The sequence below is a fragment of the Microcebus murinus genome, chromosome 6 (genome assembly GCF_040939455.1).
Source record: "Microcebus murinus isolate Inina chromosome 6, M.murinus_Inina_mat1.0, whole genome shotgun sequence".
Taxonomy (NCBI): Eukaryota; Metazoa; Chordata; class Mammalia; order Primates; family Cheirogaleidae; genus Microcebus; species Microcebus murinus.
Window position 1 is genome coordinate 83,907,935 of NC_134109.1, and position 17,385 is coordinate 83,925,319.

The 17,385-nt window shown below is 39.6% G+C and overlaps 1 protein-coding gene across 1 annotated transcript; it reads right to left on the bottom strand.

Annotated features, from left to right (window-relative positions):
- Positions 1-401: 401 nt before the first annotated feature.
- On the bottom strand, positions 402-16,305 carry GATM (glycine amidinotransferase). The gene is made up of 9 exons (XM_012766713.3): positions 16,133-16,305; positions 14,362-14,580; positions 7,861-8,056; positions 6,857-7,047; positions 5,401-5,538; positions 5,098-5,262; positions 3,862-3,925; positions 3,279-3,395; positions 402-1,458 (listed from the first exon to the last, which is right to left on the bottom strand). Exons 1-9 carry the CDS (start codon positions 16,199-16,201, stop codon positions 1,346-1,348), a joined length of 1,272 nt encoding a protein of 423 aa, XP_012622167.1. The 5' UTR covers positions 16,202-16,305; the 3' UTR covers positions 402-1,345.
- Between the last annotated feature and the right edge of the window lie 1,080 nt (positions 16,306-17,385).

Here is a 17,385-nt window from a genome sequence, read left to right on the forward strand (position 1 = left end):
AATAGGTGCGTCTGTGATGGATGAAAAAGGACACTAGGATATAAAGGAGATAAAGGTGTTGGCAAGGGAATAGTTGAAACCTGTGACTCATTTCAAGGCACACATTCTATGCAGATTTTCACGAATAAAAAAAATTATGTTTCCTTTCTGAGACCTAGGATTAGTCCCTTATACTCAAAAGATATTTAGATATTTTTGAATGAGTGAATTAATTAATTAAAAAACCCCAAATATGACTTTGCTAAGCACTCCTGAATACAAGTGTTAGGTTTAAATTTGGAATGAATATGTTCATTATTTTAGAGAATTAGAAGTCTGTCCTTCCTATAATTTACTTATACTAAGCTACCTTCCTATAATTTACTAGACTAAAATAACTAGACTCATGCCAAACCCTAATAAAGTCCAGTCTGGAACACAAAAGTTTATTAGAATAAAAATACATATACAGTATCTAACATTAAAATTATTTCATACTGTGTGTAGGTTTTATCTCCATTAGTTTTTTTTTTTTTTAATGCTTTTAAAGTCTATGCTGTAAATAATTTGCATACCTATAAACAAATCGTACATTACCAAAGATGCAATGTACCCATCAGATGCTGAATATCAAAATTTAAGGATGGGAACTGATAGTTATATCAAATTACACTAAATATTTCTGTAAATTTTTGGAAAAAGAGGAAAAGATTAAAATAATTCACTTAAAATGAGGTAAGTTGTATGAAAAGGTTTTTAGTAGCACATAACACCAATGCTGAGATGAGAATATTAAAAATATTCATGGAAAATTTACTTCAACATTTGCACAGTCTAGGTTATTTCTTTAAAAACAAAAAATTGAAAATTACTCAAATTCTTTATTAGAAAAAGACACAATTATCTGGTTCTACTGAGGATCTGTGTACCTTCTAAGCTTTTTCTCTTATTTAGAAAAAAAGAAGTAATACATTCTCAAGTCTACTGAAAAGGAAAAAAAACAAATTAAGATTAGGACCAACATTTCAAGCTGCCTTTTGGAAAGAAAATTAAAAACAGAGGTAGATGGTTAATTATTAGTTGCCAAGTTACCCAAGTGACTAATTTTTGTCTTGGTACACATTTACCAAAATTTTGCACTTGAAGCCAAATAGTAAATAACTTTAGGAGTAAAGAGTAATACCTAGTAGAAGTTATTTCCTTACGTCAAAGAAATGTAATAAAAGTGAACCAGGCTTAAGACCCCTGTTAAAGAGATGATTGTTTAAAGCACTACAGTTCATGCACTTTTAAAGCAGGAGAATGAACCTTGCCCCTAAGCTTCTTAGGTGTGTCTGAGGCCAGCCACAAGCTCCGTCAGGTCCGGTCAGTCAAAGTAGGACTGCAGGGTGCCTCGGCGCCGGACGTCGCAGGTCCAGCAGTGGAAGCCTCCTCCCAGGGAATTGGCGTTCCGAATGTTAACCTTAATGGTATTGATACCTGCATTGAAAAAGAGATGTGGTCAATTAGATGAATTAACATAAAGACTTTCCTACAGAAAGCAAGCCTAAAGACTTGGAGGAATCCCATGGTTCTAATCCTTAAGGCTACCCTCACCCAGAACAGTCTTTTCTCTTTCAATTTTATTTTTACCAACTATATGACATCTAATATATTCCACTGCTAATATAAAGTATTCATCAAAAAGTCAACAGAGACTCTGAAGTTTTGTTCTATTGACTATTCACAAGTCAATAGACTGGATGAGCATACATACTTAACAAATATTCAAAACTGAGTACTGAAATATTAAGGTGTTTTAAAATTATACTTTAATTTGACAGACTGTTTCTAATTTTAGCATGTTAATTTAGTAAGAAAAGCATAATTTAGCCAACTTGGAAAGCTGACTTCATATACTCACATATAAAGAGAGTTTATCTGATATAGATTAACTTTACCAGGACACATTAAGGAAACAAGAGAACAGCGCAGGTATTTTCAAATTGGGGATGTATGGTTATATAGGTACCAAAGATAATCAATTGGTTTAACCAAGTACCATATGTAACAACAAGGCTGTGACGTGCATGACCTACTTAACCAACAGTCTTTAGGAAGAATCTGTTGCATTAGACATAGTGGGGTTTAAAAATAAATCTATGCTCCTCTTTCAAGGAATTCATTATTTTAAGGGGGCAGATAAGCTACAGAGTCATTAAAGGGTCTATTGGTATAGTTAGGGAGAAGGAGGAGGCATGAGTCATTCAGGAAGACTTCCTGAGAAAGTGAGACTGAGAGTGGCTCTGAAGAGGAAGAATGCAGTTTGAACAAGGGCAAGAAGGGGATTTGGGGTAAGGAGTGGGCTTGTAAACGCCAGCAAAAGTTTTCTGATAGAACCAGGTATCTATCTTAGTCGGATGGCTAGGGACATATTAATCCTGAATGGGAGGGGATTCATTTGCTTGATCGAGTTTGCTTTAACAAGTTCCCTGTGTCTAAACAGACTTTTTTTTTTTTTTTTTTTTTTTGAGGCAGAGTCTCACTCTATTGCCCTAGCTAGAGTGCTGTGGCATCAGCCTAGCTCACAGCAACCTCAAACTCCTGGGCTCAAGCAATCCTACTGCCTCAGCCTCCCGAGTAGCTGGGACTACAGGCATGTGCCACCATGTCCAGCTAATTTTTTCTATATATATTTAGTTGGGCAGTTAATTTCTTTCTATTTATAGTAGAGATGGGGTCTCACTCTTGCTCAGGCTGGTCTCGAAGTCCTGACCTTGAGTGATCTGCTCGCCTTGGCCTCCCAGAATGCTAGGATTACAGGCGTGAGCAACCGTGCCCACCCAAAACAGACTTTAATTACTAAAAGTAAAATTATAAATTAGATATTTGGTCCTTTCCACTATGTTAAGCTGATAAACAACAAAATCTTAATAGACAAAGAAAATGAACCCAAGCATCTGGGTTATTTAACAAAAGCCAGGGGAAAAAGTGGCGTAGCATTAGGGGTCAAATCATTAGGGCTCAATATAAAACTGACAGGCCAAACTTTTTAAAGTAATCCTACACTGGCTAAGTCATAGAAGACTGATAAACTTATTGATAAGGGGGTGTCTCAGGAGCTCAGGCTGTACCTTCAACTTCTTGAGGCTATGCTTGTTGAAAACAAAATACTGGACATATATAAAATAATAACTTAGTGACTCTAAAAGGAATAGAAATTAAATTAGATAAATCATACATCAAACCTAGTATGTCATTTCTTTGGTTCTTCTCCTTTAACATTTTCATACACAGCATGGTTCATTTATCATACATACCCAGCTTTTCAAACATCTTTTGAATTGGGACTTCATTGGCATCCACCATAACACGTTTTTCATCTAACATTAAGACATTCATGGAAAGCCATTTGGATGACATCCAGAGTGGATGATCTAAAAACAGCAACAACTGTTAAACCATGTCTGCTATCATTTTTTTTAAAGCAAGAATTTACTTGAAGTGAAGAATATCAAAGTGAACCAGCTCAATTCTTTCAGTAGTTCACTTTCCATGTGAAAACTTATTTTAATCTTGACACAATTCATCAATAAAAGTTATGAATCAATCCATACTCATTACACATTTGGATTTCATCCTGTTTTCCTTAAAAAGTCATATCTTGGCTTTATGCGATATTGTTTTATTCTGTCTTCTCATTTTCATTTTCTATGGAAGAAAAAGTTGCAAACACAAGTCCCAGCCTTATTCTAGCACTTATAGTTCTAAGTACTACTTTATTCCTTACCTGGGGAAACATTTTCTCTAAATTGCTAACATTTGGGCTGCTCTCTATAGGTGAAAGATCCGTGGTCACCAAAGCAATCATTTTAGTCTATAAGCATATAAAAGTAAACATACCATCTGGGATGACTGGTGTTGGAGGAGTCACTATGGTCCACCCTGCTTTCTTGAAAAGATCAATCTGCAAGACCAAAAAAATTTAAAGAGGCTTAAATCCATATATACTATTCTTATTATTCCTGGTTTCTGATAGCCCTTATCTCATCAGTAATCCTTTCTGAGAAGCTGTCTTCTCAATTGCCAAAATAAAGAAATTTTCAAAACATTTGGATGATTTTGTCTGAATCCTAATTAAAAATGTATATAAAATCCTCAGATTCAAGTTTAAAAGTAACAGAAATATTACAACGTTTAAAGTTATTCTTGTGCTTTTCTCAGGTTTCAGAGATTTAAAATACCAAAGATACTTTCCTTAAGAAACTCTCATTTATAAAAAAAAAGAAACTATTTCCTATTTAGTTATAAGAAAACAAAAAATGTGACTATATCAAACCTGTAGTCCATCCATTTCATTGTCTATCACTTTGTATTTATGACAAATGATAGAGATGTATTTAAAAAAAACATAATTGTCCTTAGTGACATACTACAACTCAGCCATCCCTGTGTTTATATACCCACTTATTATATTGATAAATATTAAAATGAAATGAATAAGTCATTTTGGTCACTAGGTCTAAAAATAAGGGATAGAAATGAACAGTGACATGGTATAATAGTGGTTTTAAAAAGGTGTGCTGCAGCTTTGCAAGTAACAAAAGCACTCACCACCCAACTGGAAGTAGGGGGCCACAGGCAGAAAGTTAGGAATGGGGACAGACCAGTTGCAGCACAGTGGCTCTGCTTGCCCCTGCAGGGTGGAGCTGGCCACAGGGAGCCTGACCCTACTGGACAGGGAAGACACTGTCCAGTGGCATTGCCCTGGCCATGCAGAGAGATCATCTTGTTTACAATTCAGCTGCTGTGGAACCACTTCTGCAAGTTATGAGATAATACCACTCCGTTCAATAAAAATACACATATATGCACAAACTTGAGGCTTTGACAACAGCAAGCAGCCAAAGTCTGATGACATTACACTAATTATCATGGCAACAATGTATAATTCTGAGTGTTGGACAGCGAGTAATCAACACGCCATAAGCAATCCAAGGTTTGATCATCAAACGTTGAGCATTGCCGCATTTGTCAGTTAGAACCACCGGGAATCATGGAAGTGCTTAAAAATAAAGGTGGCAATTACTTTAGTTGCTAGACTCTATTGCTTTTTCAGAGTCCTAAGAACTCTTTTACCTGGTGACAAGGTCGGTCAGGGTTGGAAAGCACAAGACCAGGTCCGATGATATTGAAGGTGGCATCAATATGCATTGGATTAGGATCTTTAAAGGAGATGATATGCACTCTGTAGTCTGGAGCAAGATGTCTACGCATCCATTCAATGCCCAGGTTGTTTGTAACCTGAAAGGCAGACATACAATCTATAAAGATTTGGTTCTATGTTTAGAAAACTAAAAATATTTAGGATGAAAATATCTTAATTTGGAAATAAAAAATACAATAATATAGTGTGAAATTTCAGAGGCAGCCTCTATCAACCTGGCTTCTCTGTGCAAAAATATCTCTTCCGGCTCGAATGAAGTCAGCAGCATCAAAGCACGGCTCAAACTCAGTAGTCACAAATTTTCCCTGAGCAGCCAATCTGTGTCTGTCTTCTACAGAATGGATGGGATAATCCTAATTGGAACAAGAATGAACACACACAATGTATTGGTTCATGAGGAAACTATTTATAATGCATACATTATCTTAAAAAATCAGTTCATCATTTCCCAAAATACTACTATTCAGTCCTAGACTAAAACATGCATGGGAATTATGCATGATAAACAAACTAAAACAATAAAACAACAACAAAATAAAAAACTAAGCATTACGATAAGTAGTTTCCTATTATCCATGATTTTGCTTTCCACAGTTCAGTTACCTGAAGTCAACTGTGGTCTAAAAATATTAAGATAGTTTGAGAGACAGAGAGAGAGGGAGAGGTGGGGGAGGGGGAACATCATACACATAACTTTTATTACAGTAGATTATTGTAATTATTCTGTTATTAGTTATTTTATTAACCTTTTACTGTGCCTAACTTATAAACTTTATCATAAGTACGTATGTATAGGAAAAACATATAATATATAGGGTTCAATATGATCCACAGTTTCAGGCACTCACTGGGGATCTGAAATATATCCCTCCCCTCCAATGTAAGGGGGAACTACTATACTTAGAAAAGAGTGGTACAGGGGCAGTAATTGATTCTGAAAATGTTCCAAGACCCACACATTGATTTATGTAGCTATCGATATGAACATGTGTTTATACTGCAAGTTAACAGCATGAAGTCATACTGTTCTTTTAGAAAAGGAATTTGGTCCTGAGCCTAACTCACACCATAAAATGAGATGCCATGCTTATCCTGCCAAACTTGATGGGGTGTGGCAAAATAAATTCATTATTTACTTCTGTCTTTAAACCTCTAGAAGAAATTTTTATTTTTAAATTTTTCCATAAATGATCAAATATAAGTGGTTTAATAAGGGATATACATTTCATTTTACTGTGAATTTAGCCTGTGGACCAGGTTCTTTTTCTAAGAGAAGAAAATAAACTTCAGCCTAGTGACTTCCCTAGTTCCACTAACGACTGGAAGTACGCCAGCCGGCAAGTTTTCCTCCCCATCATGGAATGATACTACGGTACTCCCTCATAGGGTTGTTGTGAAGAATAAACAGGATTGAGGATGTAAAATAAAGAATTAAGCCCAGGACACAGCACAAGGTAAGCACCAAATAAATGTCAGCTATTACTAATAGTATTACTATCATAAGATCATTTACCTTCTTTTTATCATAAAACAACCATTTTTAAAAAATTAAGTGGTATTTTCCATTTCTAAAATGCGTAACATATACAAGGTATCAGAGAATCTCTATTTTACTCTTTGTGGACTATTTAGAAAAGTTACTAATAAATGGGCCTATTATTAGGGACTTACCTGGTCATAAAGCTTATCAGCCATCGTGGGCTTAGGAGCCGTGGTCCACTTGGCACCACGGTGGAAGTAGTCTTTGATAATTGACCGGTATGCTCGGTACTCAAAGAAGCGCGCACGCCACGCCATGGGAGCCTCGATAATCTCATTTCCCACGACTATCAGGATGTCTCGCGGCATCGCACTGTATAAACCTGACAGACCGAAAAGTTCCACAACAACCTCAGTAGTGTTAATTTCAAAGACAGAAAATTCCATATATTATTAATATAATCTCATTCTTAAGTAAGAAAAAAATTACTAAAAGCCCTGTACATGTATATATATATATATAATTATACAAAAATGGAAAAAGAATATAATAATACATACTAGATTGTTAACATGAATTCTGTGTGGGGGTGGCAAAGCCAAGCAAAAGGAGAAAAAGAAAAAAATGAAGCACTAAAGTCTGCACAAAGAGATCTTGAACCATTAAGGCTTCACCATTTGTAAGTTCCTTTCTTGCTGTCCAGAAACAGAGTTCTTGAAAGACTGTCAGTGATATAAGATAAAAATTGGGCCAAGGATCATTCTAAAACTATAAATTAGAACACTAACCTCAGGCACAAGAACAGTAGTGCAGCAATGTCAGTTAAAAATAGAAATGTTTCTATTCCCCTCTTAATTTCTGTTCTTGAGGAATATGAAATGGAATCCATTGTTCTTATGTAAACAAATGACCATAAAGTTTAGGAAAAACCGCTTGTTTAAAGGAGAGTCCACTAGATTTACTATGGAGTTTAGAATGTGCGTATCTTAATCATATCAACACAAACCAAACCATTCCTAAATAATTCTTTTTTTCTGATGATAAACTTAATTATGAGCATTAACTAATCTTTAAAGTTTGGAAGAGTATGTAAAACAAAGGAATCTCCAAGAAATTCTGAGAGCTTTCTCTTTACATGTTGAGAAAGAAATTGAAAATGAAGACGCTGGTAATTTAGTTATCTAACATCACTTACCCGTAGACTCAAAATCAGGAGTTTTATACTTCAGCGACCAGTCAATGGGGTCAGGCCTCTTCACTGTCACTCCTTCCATTTTTAAAATATTGCACATTTCTTCAATTTCAGTAACAGCCTTTTTCAAATGATCTTTGGGAAAATAATGGCCTCCATGCTTCTGGTAAAAGGGCCAGTACTTTTCATATGTGTTAGCCTAGAAATAGAAGAAAGTAAATGGAATACTTATAGGAGAAAAATATGATATAATATAGGTTATATTATATATAATATAATATATAATCATATATAATATAGGTTATATTATATATAATATATATAATAATATATATAATATAGGTTCACAGGCAGAGGCAACTCTTAGTATGGTGTCATGGAATTGAGACTACAACCACGACTTGTTCACTGACAATCCCCAGCATTGAGCATACTGGCACTCTGGGCAAACACTCCACATTTGTTGAATGAAGAACTCTTAAATTATCTTCCTATTCTGAGGCCTTTTGCTGCTTCTGCCGGAGATCTCATGCTCAATCACTAAGAGCATGTCTGCCCACGGATAGGCTTGGAATCCTCTTGGCCAGTTTGTACCATGCTTTAGGTCCAAAACAGAACACAGGCATTCCTGTTAGAGAGTCTCAGTGTGATATGAAACTAGGGAACACAGGAGTTTGAGGTTGCTGTGAGCTAGGCTGACGCCATGGCACTCACTCTAGCCTGGGCAACAAAGCGAGACTCTGTCTCGAAAAATAAAAAAATAAAAAAAAAAAAGAAAGAAACTAGGGAACAAACAAAATAGCCTAAGAATATAAAAGCACCTATACTAATCCAAAACCATACGTAACCCATGCATGACCCATACGTGACCCAGAGTTTCATGGGATATTGGAACACAGCACCTCAAGATATTTTATGGCAAAAAAGAGATATTTTAACCCTGTTAAGGTCAGGAACATACTTTCAAAATATGCTTTATTTCTCTTAAAAACCCGTTATTGATTTTTCTGTCCAACAGAATTAGCACTAGGCAAAATTGTGCAGCTGTGCAAGTCTGCCTTTAGTACTTCCCTGTCAGTGTGCCTCACACCAACCATGCCTCTCCTCTCCCCAATCCATTCAAGCTCTCACATCTCTTCAGGTTCTTTTGTCACAGAAGAAAGTGATCTGATAAACAAATTCACAAATTTTTAGTAGCTAAAAAAAATAAAAAACCTTAACAATAGAAAGTTTCCAGGGGTTATATGTATTTTAAAAGACAACAAGACAGTAAACAACTGAATGCTTTCAAATAGCTCAATCCATTTGCTAAAAGTTGAATTAGGGTAGGTGCAACAACTGTAAAATATTGTTTTCCAAAAATGTAAAAATCTAGAAAGATTCTGCATTCAGATTGCTTTGCATATGTCTAAGATCTCAACTTAAAGAAATACATTGGGAAATATACATGATGTGTTCTACAGTTGATCAAGATAGATGAAACAGAACTCTAATCAGAGAATCCAGAATCTAAGAAAAATCCTTGGACCTTCATCAAAAGATTTGCAAAGCAAGGTACATTTGTATGTTTTAAGTTAAAAAATGTTTTCAAGTTTTTAAATTTAAATTTTTGTTAAAAAATGTTTAAAGCAGGTATTTAAAAAAGTGTTTCTTTACACCACAGATTAACTGTCCAACCACCAGTACTGATCATATCAGATAGTAGGGTTTCCACCATAAATTGGATAATTTCAGATAGTGGTAAGTACTAGAAAGTACTAGAAAGTAAAACTGGGTAACGGGCTCAAGGGTATCTACTTTAGCTTGATATTCTCCCATTTGGTGCCTCCAGCAATGCTGCCTAAGACATAGGGCAAGTTCTCATACGCTCATTTCACATGCAAGGAATGGGGCTCAGGGAGGTCACATGCTCACTTGCCACCTGCACAAGCAGGACTAGGACTCAAATGCTCTGTTACTCTCACAGTGTTCCTACTACACCAAGGGAGGTGGTTAATACACTGGTTTGAACATTTGTATCTTGATGTGTAAAAACTTTTAAAACTGGAATTTCTTAACATAGTTTATATAGTTCCCAATGGTTTTTGCTCATCAAGACTGGACTCAATGTCTACATGTCTACTTCTTTAATGGCAAAGGAAATATCTTTTCTAGACTTTGTGTCTCTAGTTCCATTTTTACCTTCCATTTTGACAAATATAAAATACATGAAAGCAGACCTGCCTCTTGTTATTTCGATATCTAGGTTCACATCAGTTAGGCTGGAACCCAGCTTGGTTAATAACGAATAAGCCAAAAAACAGATCTTTAGAAAACATGAATGATGCCAGTGAAGCTCTAAAGTAGGGGTTGGTAAACAAAGGTCCATGGGCCAAATCTGGCCCACTGCCTGTTTTTGTAAATAAAGTTTTATTGGAACACAGGCACACTCATTTGTTTACATATTGTCTAAGGCTGCTTCTGCACTACAATGGCAGTAGTTCAGAGTTGAGTAGCTGCAACAGAAACTGATGATCTGCAAAGCATGAATTATTTATTATCTAGCACTAAACAGAAAGTTTGCTGACCTCTCGTCTGAATCACGAATTAGTTCCTTTACTTTTAAAGATGTACAGGCAAATAGCAGGCTCAATTTCTGGCCTATAAAAATTGTTATCAGCATTAAATATTTGAGTAATTTTTAAGACCAATCTACCCTTTCAAAAAACAAAACAAAAGCACTCCACTGTTTTCTACTCCTAGGAATTTGTGCAGCAGCAGCCAGGAAGAGAGGGTAATAACAACTCTTTATAAATTCCTCTCAGACACATCCTGGTACTACTTATCCATTCACCATTTCCTCCTTCTCATGCCAGGCACATCTCTTACAATCCGCTAAAGCACAAGAAGCCTTTGAAAATTTAACCCTGGGTTACAGTGGATGCAGAGTTATGTTGTCTTGCCAGACTCATTCCAAAGAATCCCGCGTGACTACACAGAGTGAAGCTTGCCTTGATAAATATAAAGTAAACTTTCCTGGGAGAAAAAAGTTATTTGAACAAATGTGAGTTTTCTTGAATAGCAGATAATCTGGCAAAGGTTGGACAAAGTCCAAATGACAGCGCCCATTATTACATTTTCCAAGAGATAGCTGGAAATTGTTTACACTTACTTTATAACCCTGCTAAGTGAGTTCATACTCATTTACCAAGCTGTCTGTAAGATAATGAACACTATATTAGATGTTTAGCATGTGATATTTTAAATAATCTGTTGCAGAGATGTGGCTGCATTCCTGGAAACTTCACAGTCTTTCAGAGCCTAAAATCCTTTACAAGGGCTTGCCAAATGAATTTTTAAATACTGTCTTTGGAAGACTAAGAAATAACAATGGAAACCTACTTCTTATTTATCCAGCTGTAAACTTATATTAACCTTGATTAATCTTGCATTTTATAAAAGGCCCTTTACCAAAGGGCTTTATTTTAAAAAAAGATAAGCAAAACAAAAAGCACATATTTGATAGCAAGTATTTACTATGTTTTGCTGAACAAAAGCCATATATATAGGTTTTAAAGATTGTGCTTCCTAACAGCTATGTTTCTCACTCCTTTTCTCAAAATTTCACTAGCACTTACATCTCCCAACATCTTATTCTCTAACTGCTTATAGACAGTTTACTATTTTATCTTTTATTGTTTCCAAACTGATTAATATATCTGTGGCATTCTTCTCCACCAGAAGGCACAGACTTGTCTAGAGGTCACGTATGTCTTAGATTTACCTTCTTCTCCCTCAATACCAGTCTTAGCATGTGGCATAAAACAGAAATAACCAGAGGAACGAAATCAATTCTGTAAATGTTACTAGTATCTACAACCAGTACACTCTCAATGGACTTTTGTAATATAATTGGCAAACAGGATCCATGCAACTGTAACGAATTGTAGTTTTATACTTTAAAAATCCTGTACATGTAACCTTTTACCTTTAGATTAATCCTTTAGGTAGATAACAAATGTCTTAATATTTTCATTTTACTGGGGCCCAGAAATTTCTGGAATCGTGCACAAGGTCAAATAGCTAATTAACTGAGACTAGCTATCAAGCTTTTATCAAATACCTAATTCGATCCCAGTCTCCTGACTTGCCACAAACCCTTGAAACTACAAAGTCTAGTCATAGATCAAGTGATAAAGAACTCAAAATAATGTCTGAGAATTCTGATTCCATAAGATCACATGATATGAAAGTCAATAATTTTAAAGATAAGTGGAAGGATAAATTATTGCCTGAATTTGAACTTTAATTTCATCCAATTAAAATGGATAGGGGATGGGACAACTTCTTTTCAAGAAAAGACTTATAAAGACTATGCGTTTTTAAAACATGTGGATGATACATAAATTAATCTGCTCATCAAATTTCAAATATCAGAACCAAATATAGTTTCATAACAATTAGAAGAAATTATTACTTTTTCTATTACCTTGTTTCCCAGGTCTAACTCAAGAACCATTTTTGGCCGGGTGCAGTGGCTCACGCCTGTAATCCTAACACTCTGGGAGGCAGAGGCGGGCGGATTGCTCGAGGTCAGGAGTTTGAAACCAGCCTGAGCAAGAGCAAGACTCCATCTCTACTATAAATGGAAAGAAATTAATTGGTCAACTAATATATATAGAAAAAATTAGCTGGGCACACATGCCTGTAGCTGAGGCAGAAGGACTGCTTGAGCCCAGGAGTTTGAGGTTGCTGTGAGCTAGGCTGATGCCATGGCACTCACTACTCTAGCCTGGGCAACAAAGCGAGACTCTGTCTCAAAAAAAAAAAAAAAAAAAAGAATCATTTCCTTCAAGAATACTTCCTAACTATCCAGCACTTACTATTATTTTTCTTCCTTTGCTCTCCTGGCACTACAATTCAACTGCTTTGCCAGTTGATTGGAGTAAGATACTTAGTCTTCATTTCTATGTGAACATCATATCTCTCCAAAAGAGAGGAAATTCTTTTGTGTTAACACCTCTAGAGTCCTGATACACAGTAGGCAATATTTCTGATGACCATGACAATGCTGTTACAGAACTTATTTCCTCAATCCTCATTACAAATAAAAATGTAGATATTCAGGAAAAATTAAGGACATCAAAGATACATTTGTAACCCATTATTAATGAGAGTTTAGGCTGTTGTCTACAATGTAAATGATGCTCCTTTAGATATTGGACCCTTATACTATATACAACCTGAACAACAGCCCATAGAGGTCTGACCATAAGAATTTCACAGATTAAAAAACACTAGGAATTTTAAAAAAGAGAGCTATTACATGTTGCCAGGGAAATACTGGAAGGCTTTGTGAAAGGAGTCTTTGGAGCTAGGTGGTGATAAATTTAAACTATAGGTAAGAGGGTGCAGGAGGATACGTGGAAGAGATTTAGGTGGGAGCAAAAACACAGGGCTTTCTAGGGAACAGAGAATAATCCAGTTTAGCAGCGCATAAGGTTATCTTATAAAGTCTGCTGACAACCAGAGTGGACTATTAGAGGAAAGGAGAGACATAAACAGGAATGAACATCTGCTAACCTGCCATACTAACACATCTCTAATGTGTTTAAACAGGGAGTCCTAGAAATGCAGACAATTGACAGATTGTGAAGGATCTTGAATAGCACAAGGACTTTATCCTAAGCAATGGGAGGCTAGCAAACTAGAGGAGTGAAGGGAGCAGGATGAGCAGCATGATCAAATTTGGGTTTAAAAAATCACTTGGATAGAAGTTGGAAGGTATTTTGGAGAGAAGAGTGAGTAGGGGAGACCAGTTAGGAGTTAACTGCAATAGTTCAGGCAGTAGATGAGCTCCTGACCTAAAGCAGAGGCAGAAGAATGGAGACAAGATTCATTTTGACAAAATATATGTTAGTTCTTGGAGAATGGATGTGGAGGATGTGCCTGAAAAGAGAAATCAAAGATGATTTAGCTTGATTAAATAGGAATGCCAAAGCTTAAAAGGAAGGAATGAAGAAGGGTCTAGTTTAGTGGGGTGGCTGGCACTTGAACTCTAGATGTCCCAACTCTGAGGTCCTGTGGCAATATCCAGTAAGGAGTTTACCAAGTTGATGCAGAGGGAGATCTGGACCAGAGTGGAGGTGGTGGGTAGGTAGCTGTGAAAACGGCTAACAGGAGGCCAATTGAAATTCTACTCAACCCCAACATTACAGACTGTGAAGGAAGATCTGAGCAGACTGTGAAGGAAGATCTGAGGAACAGCAAAAGAACCAAGATCCCCAGAAAAGGTCTCTCAGAATCCAAGGGAAGAGTTTCAAAAAGGAAGGAATTACCATTGTGGAAACAGTGTCAAATACCATAAAGGTGTCAAGTAAGATAATTCAAAGTTAACCACTGGATTTGGGAGGTCGAGGGGAGTCAGCCAAAGTGAAAGCAGTTATAGAGGAGGTAGTAGTAAAATCCGGCTGCAGAAGGTAAGGAGGGAACCCACTTTCAGACACATGAATACCCTTGCTTTACCTTCACCTCGACGGTGAATGGCGGAACACAGGCGTTTTCTGCTCTGCCCACTATCACTTCCTCCAAGGGGTCCCATTCATTGTACGAGGAGACAGGGCAGTCCTTGGGCAGAGGATCAGTGGCCTTGTCATCAGCTGCACAGGAGTTCTGGGAGGAAGCCGTAGCTGCCTGGGTGCTCTGGAAAGTTCGCTGCACCCATCCTGTTAAGGTTCTTCCAAGCTTCCAAGAACAAAGGAAAGATTAGCGTGCACCTCCCTATATAATACTTGGGAAGAGGAGGACGAGGAAACAGGATGAAAACTCAGAATAACAGTCATTTAAAACCCTTTAGGAGAACTTAAACCAAGATGTTAATACTGTATAGGTGGGTAGTGGGATTACAGGTGATTTTCTTTTACCTTCCCATTTATCTATAAATTTTATTTATTAATTGCTATAACTCTTTAAACCCCCCTCAGAAGATTGTGTGCCCAGAGGCCATACACCCTCATTTTATCTCAGATTGGGTTTCTGCGATCAAGCTTTAGGCAACTGTTCTGCAGATGATGGGTCAACACTCTTCTCAAAGATGGCAGAACGCTGCTCTACACCAGCCAAGCCCAGCTAGGGAGGAAGCCTCCTTTCCCCTTCAGTATCAAAGGTTACCCATACTAGGTTTTTTTTTTTCAAATGAAAACGTGGAAGGACTTTGTAAAGGTCTTTTGTAAAGGACTTTGTCTTTCAGAATAATCAGCTTCAAACCAGAAGTTTTTCATCTTTGACATGCACTTCACTTTCTTTGGCATGTCAGTTCTGAGAGTGACCGACTGCCATCTGCTTCTTTTTACAGATGGCCCACAGTACCCGAGCCAAGATAAAGATGAACTCGGGCACAAATTTAAACAATTAAAAACGAGATCGAAGAACTTCAAGAAGCCTTTAAAAAGGGTAGGGCCTATACAATCTAGAGTAGAGGGCATCCCTCTCAACCACTGAGCCAACCTCAACCTCCAAATCTCTATCCTCTGTTAAAAGCCTCAGTTAGGGGAGAGGAGGGGAGCTGGGGTGGGGACCAAAGCAAGAGGGAGAGCGGCAGCTGTGCAGGACCTGGTTCCCGGGGGAGCCAAACTGCCCAAGCTATTCCAGTCCCAGGAGCAAGGGAGGGTCTGCAGGCGCACGCGGGCACCGCAGGGAAGCCGAGGGCGGGGACTGGGCAGAAACTGCGAGTACAGGCTGAACTCGCCCCAACTCCTCTCGCAACTCAGGACTCCATGTTACACTTGGAGCGAGCCTGCTCGCCCGCCCCGCGTCCCCATTCCCTTTGCTTGCCCCTTCTCCCCATCCATCCGCTCCACACGCATTTCCCCGAAAGCTCCCCAACTCCATGCCCACCCAGGGCTCTGAACCCAATAACGCCACCCTTTCACTACGAAGAGTCTCCGTCGACCCCACCCCCTCGCCCTGGGCGGGAAGCTCGGTGGAAAGAACAGAGGTCCAGACAAGGAGGGCGGCGCCCCTGCGCTGCGGGCCGCCGCGCCGAGACGCGCAGACTGCAACTGCACCCCAAGGGGCGCGGCCGCAATGCACGCCCTCCTGCCCCGGGGACGCCGCCACGTTCCTGGCAGCCCGCAAAGGCTCTTGAAGCCGAGCCTCCAAGGGGGACCGAAGGGCCGCTGTCAGGCCGTCCCTGCTGGGGGAAGCGGGGGGACGCGGGGGCCCCGGGAAGGAAGCGAGCGCCCCGCGCCGCGCGCAGCCCAGCGCGGCCGCCAGACCAGGCCGGCGGTGCACGCACCCGAGACCCGATGTAGTGCACCGCCTCGGCGCCGCGGCTCCCGCCGCGCAGGCACCGCACCCGCAGCATCGCTCCGGCCCGGCTGGTCCACGAGCGCAATGTTCCCGGTGCTGGGCCGCGTCCGCGCGACGATCCCGAGAGCGCCCTGGGCGGGTGGGCGGGCGCGCGCCGTCCCGGCCTTTAGTAGCCGCGCCCCGCCCCGGCCGCCCCCCGCCGCCCCATTGGCTGCCGGGAACAGGTGGCGGGGCCGGGAGCGGGGCCCGCGCCCGCCGCCCGAATTAGGAGCTGTCTGGAGTCGCCGGGGGCCGGGTCGGGCTCCGGGCTTGCCCTTTTTTAGTTTGTCAGCCCACTGCTTGGCTTCTGCTGCGCGCCCGGAGCCCGGCCGGCCCTGGCGCGGCCCAGGAGGCCCCTGGTGTCCCGGGGAAGGGGGAGGTCGCGACTTCGGATGGAGTGAACTTCATTTCATGTTCTATATACATCTATTGTTTTAAGTGCCCTTTATGAATTTAAATATGCAAAGCGTGAGTACAAGCTTACGTTTAAATTCACGGATGTGCACTGACCCAGTCCCCTGATTTTACAGTGAACCAAACCACCTAAAGACTAGGTAGCTTCTTAAGGCAACGCCCGGTGTGAGGCTGGAGGGGACCAAGGCCTGACGCCGGTCACCTGCTCCCCCCATTACTGCGTTACTGCGCGCTTTCCATCCACTAGCCTGTTGGGTGTTAGGAACACTTGACATTTCAAATGGTCTTTGGCCATATGCCCCTGGCTTGAGGAACTCATGAAAATAGAGACAAATGTGGGTCAGATATAAGGGAGGACCGGAGATAGTTTTTTCCTTCCACTTCATGTATTACAATTTTTTAATTTATTTACATTTTTTTTTCTTTTTCTTTTTTCTTTTTATGTTTTGAGACAGAGTCTCACTCTGTTGCCCAGGCTAGGGTGAGTGTCCTGGTGTCAGCCTAGCTCACAGCAACCTCAAACTCCTGGGCTCAAGCGATCCTGCTACCTCGGCCTCCTGAGTAGCTGGGATTACAGGCATGCGCCACCATGCTCGGCTAATTTTTTCTATATATTTTTAGTTGTCCAGCTAATTTCTTTCTATTTTTAGTAGAGACAGGTCTCACTCTAGCTCAGGCTGGTGTCGAACTCCTGACCTCGAGCAATCCGCCAGCCTCGGCCTCCCAGAGTGCTAGGATTACAGGCGTGAGCCACCGCGCCCGGCCAAATTATTTTTCTTTTTAAAA